The sequence below is a fragment of the Micromesistius poutassou genome, assembly GCF_964030765.1.
Source record: "Micromesistius poutassou genome assembly, chromosome: 11".
Taxonomy (NCBI): Eukaryota; Metazoa; Chordata; class Actinopteri; order Gadiformes; family Gadidae; genus Micromesistius; species Micromesistius poutassou.
Window position 1 is genome coordinate 5,691,928 of NC_140281.1, and position 4,738 is coordinate 5,696,665.

The window sequence follows — 4,738 nt, forward strand, 5'->3', positions numbered from 1 at the left end:
AAAGCTGATCTTCCCCCGCAGCATCCAGGCACAACTACACTTGCATGTTAAATATTATGATGTCAAAGATTATTCATACGTGTGAAACTGCATAGAAATAGCGTGTGGATTGTGGAAACATTTTTTTTTCCATAGGGCTGCATGAATGAACATGAATGAAGTATAGTAGGCTATGCCATGCGTTATAATAATAATACATTCGAGCAAAGTATATTCCAGGCTTCTAAAACAAAATCTAGTTTTAGAGTAAATGATTGGTTAAATGATTTGGGAAAGAACAGCTGATACAACGGTAAGTTGTACTTTTAAAAATCAATGCATCTGCAAACACCGTACAGTAAACATATGTGCTTGACCCAGACATCGTGTAGGCTACAAGCCCATTACTTTTAGGATTGAAGAGTATTTGATCGTGAGAAAACTGTTTTACCGTGAGTATTTAATAGAATGAATGAATGCGGGTGATGCGTGTGTGCGCGCGCCCATCTGTCTAAACACACGCAAATTAAACACAAGTGTATGAGAAGGAAATCGAGTCAGTCGACCTGCGATACGCAGCTGATACTGAACGGACTCGTCTTCGAGATGGACGTGTTCTAAGGCATTTTTAATCAATGAAATGTTAACACAACAGTATCTGACCATTTTCGAAATTTTAGGTGAAGCCGAGCTTCCCTTGCAGTCGAGAAGTCGCCACTACGAAAGAATACGATGTATCCAACTAGCGGGATCTAAACAAACTAAGCTCCAGCGAATTACTACAATGCAGAAGTAGTGGATAATGGCGAAACACAGCAACTCTAGCCTACTCTCAACCAAAATAAAAAAAAACGCCGCCCGGTGCAGCAGTGTGAACTGCCCCGTTTTTAGAACGTCTCAGCCCGTCTCGTCGCAAGGAGTTGCGAGTTGCAAGCAGTTGCGTCGCGAATCTTTGGTCTGAACTGGGCTTTAGCATTATAAGCAGTGGCGGTTTTAGGCACGGGCGAAAAACGAGACACACGAGAAAGAAAATTATCCGCATTTTCTATTAACCATAATATCCCCCATCAACAAATCCGCCACACATTGCTGTAATTTTACTAATCTTATTAAAAAAAACAAGCGATTGGCTGCAACAGGCCATTTGCGTGATAACACACAAAGATAAGAAATCTTAAGATGTAAAATAGTTAAACTAGGCCTACATCAGGCCATCAAAATGGCACCCTGCAACCGTTGTTGTATGTTCAACACGACATAAAAATGACACAACTCATTTTCACTCACATATATATGGACACACGAATATAAAAACTTCAATTACACCAAATACTTTATCTTTAAAAACCACAAATGTTTGTATAATTCTAAAATCACGCAAACACGGCCAACCTTGCCACCATAGGTCTACTCACCTTCTCAAATCTTCAAAATGGGGTAGATAGAGAGAGTAGCAGTTCAGTATGACAGCTGGCCGGTAATCAGGCAATCAACGAGGGAACTTGTTGATTGGCAATCAACAAGGGAACTGGCACTGGCATTTCGATTGGCTGCAAAACAAACCTGACTTTGGAGGACCAATAAGTACAAAGGAGGTGCAGCAATGTGTGTAACCAACGTCAAGGTTGGTTGTGGTCGCCCCAAATACTATACAGATGGCATAGACCTCGGAAGAATAAGTCCCGCCTCCGAGGCGCCGGTTCCCTCAGTCAAATGTCTATGGGAAATAACAGGGTTTTTTAATGATCGTACATAACTCTGTAGGTGACAAAGTAAAAGCTGTGTCACGTTTTGAATTACACACACGAAAACACTTAAATGCTTATATCAACATCAAAATGGACTCCTATGATCTTGAGTCCAATACAAAAGTTCAGAATCAATTTCTAAACAAAAGATATTTTGAAATAGAAATGGGCGTGGCCTGTGACTAAAGTCACCACAGTTCATAGACTGAAAGTTTGATTTGAGCGGGACCAACTTAGTGGATGTTGGGGACCAATGTTCCAACTGCTCAAATAAGATGAAGTCAATTGATAAATCTACATGGCCGCCAGAGGCTCAAGATCATCCAAAATGTACTTTGTTCCAAAAGGCAAGGTTAACTTATACTTTGCGTCAACCTTGGTGTAGTTAAGGCAGATGGGTCAATATGAAACTGTCCAAATCGGACAATTAACTGAAAATGCATACATTTGGTAGGCCATATTTCCTGATCCCTTTCACCTACAGTCATGAAATCCTGTAGACATTTGTATCTCCTCATGTTGAGCTAATGTTCCTAGGGAAGCCAGAACCTGTAACAATGGCGGCTGGATGTCCAAATTAGCCCAATCAATGTTAGGTGACTAAAGGCAGGGTAAACTTGAGTCAATCATCAAACTTGGTGTACTTAAAGAAGCATAGGTCAAGGTTAACCAGGCTAAAGTTATCAAAATAGGAGGGGCGCTAAAGCGATCAGTGGTTACCTTAAGTCAGAAAAAGTTCTCAAAATGGATCACATGCCTTCAAAGCCAACTTGAATAATATAAAGACAACGAGAAACAGGGGAACGTTACATAACAAAAATTTTATTTCAACATAAAATTTAACAAATTTAACACAAACAAAAACTAACTATAAAAATGTACACACCACCCACTCACTCAAATAATTCCTCCAAACCGAGCATCTCCACTGGCTCCCCTCCCTCATCGACCCTACTTAGCATGCCAACTACATTGTTGGCATTGTAGGTGATCTCGAAAACCCCCACGTCCAAAAAGTGCTCCTCTACCAACTCGACATCAGCCAGCAGCTCCTGGAGGTCGTTGAGGGTGAGGTAGGTCATCAGGACAGTCATGGTCAATGTTAACTTGAGTTTCGCCTCCCCCTCATTGACCATGACTGTCCCGTTGACAGCCTGCGTGTACGCCCCGACCCGCTGCAGGAGGCCACAGGCCTCGCACCTATGGTTTTTTGCCTTTACGTTGAAGGCCAGCTGCCTTTTCTGGCAGCTGCTGCACTGCCTTTGGTCAGTCAGTTGGACCCCACTCACTGGTCCCCGCACCGTGGTGAGCACCTCCTGCTCCATCTCCATCTGTTGCCTCTCCACAGATTGCGGAACAAGGACTGCCTCCTCCGACACCCGGATGGTGGTGGTCTTTGTTGTCGTGAGGGACAACCCCCCCTGGTCACGGACCGACAGGTCCGTCAGGACGTAGGACACGCCCTCTGCCACCTGCCCAATAAGTCCCTCCCAGAGGACCACTTTGATCTTCCCAGTTTCATCTGCAAGATGGCACTCCCTCACCTCCAGGTTTGCAGAAAACACATTGGCTGTGTTGCTGCAGGCCTGCAGCCACACAACTTTGCCCTTGATCTTTCCAACCTACAACACAGGAAAAAGACCACATGCTTATCTACTCATCCCTAATATTGAATATAGAAGATTCATACAAGTTAGTCCTCATTTCAAGTATTTGTTATGTTCTTTTTAATCCAGGAAAGGCCACTGAGACAAGATCACTTTTAACTCACTTTATTTGCTAAAGGTCTTTATTTGCTATAGGCGTCTTCTACGACATTTAAATCTGCTCACGTCATCTGTGTGTCCGTTGTTGCCCCCTCTTGGCAATGTACAAGTGTTGCAGCTTTATTACATGTGCTCGTTGCTGCCCCTTGTGACTATGTGAGGCTATTACCTCTTAACTATTGTATGTGCTCAGTGCTGCTCCCTGTGGCTATGTGAGGATATTATGGCTGAAATGCATCACATATTGAACCACTTACCTTTTGATGAGGTCGGAGGCCAGCCACCTGCACGATTGTGAATGTGCTGCAGTCACTTGGTTCTTTGTAACCGAAACCAAGTGACACTACAACTTCAATGGTCGACACATGGTTAAAAAGCACATCATAGTCCGCTCCGACATGGCCTGTAGAATCAAAAAGACGCACAATTACCATACATGTCCATGCAAATCAACAGTTATACTGCAAACACCAACCCCCCCCCCCCCCACCCACCACCTCTAAATCCTTTCACAAAAGCACCCATGCACAGCCCTTAAACAATACACCACTTTACTTGCCCGATACATAAAACAAGCATGCATTCGACAACATATGTATAACTTACTCAGACTTCTGCGGACATTTCCAAGCTTGACAGCGGTGTGTTCGGCCGCTGCCTGTTCAAAGCGGCCATGCTTCTCTGCTCCAAAGATTACTGCTCGCCTGTACTCATCTCTAGAAGTTTGCACAAGGCAATTAAAATACTTCTTGTTCTTCAGTGAAATTTTTACTTTTGACACACAATGCAGGTAGCCCTGAACTGTGTTGTCTTCCTCTTCCACCCTGGCACGTTTTGGTGCACAACTGGCCATCTTGACGCTACAAGTGAAGTGGCATGGAAGAACACCTTAAGTACTGTTACTGTGATCTAATGAGGTCACCAGGTGAGAACAATAGGCTTGATTACTGGACAGAGCTTAGGCGGCCTGAGCTTCGTTTAGCACTTAAAGGCTAGATAGGGGGGCCAAGCAAAAAGTACAAGGCAACTTAAGAGAGGAAATATCACAGTGATTGGCCTAAAGGTGGCGCTATAGCAACAGTCCAGACATGCAAACAAGCATATCTCGTAAACGCTTTAGCGTACAGTCATGAAACTTTGTTCACACATGCATATCCTCATGCTGAACAAATATGCCTCAAGAACCTATGACTCTAATCCTTTGGCACATATAATCTATGGACCAATGTCTTTAATCTGACATGA

The 4,738-nt window shown here is 43.5% G+C and overlaps 1 protein-coding gene across 1 annotated transcript; it reads right to left on the bottom strand.

Annotated features, from left to right (window-relative positions):
• Nucleotides 1-2,620: 2,620 nt before the first annotated feature.
• LOC311355120 (uncharacterized protein) lies at nt 2,621-4,346 on the bottom strand (the record flags this gene model as incomplete). The annotated part of the gene is made up of 3 exons (XM_084474850.1): nt 2,621-3,349; nt 3,751-3,896; nt 4,277-4,346. 3 exons carry the CDS (start codon nt 4,344-4,346, stop codon nt 2,621-2,623), a joined length of 945 nt encoding a protein of 314 aa, XP_084330976.1.
• Between the last annotated feature and the right edge of the window lie 392 nt (nt 4,347-4,738).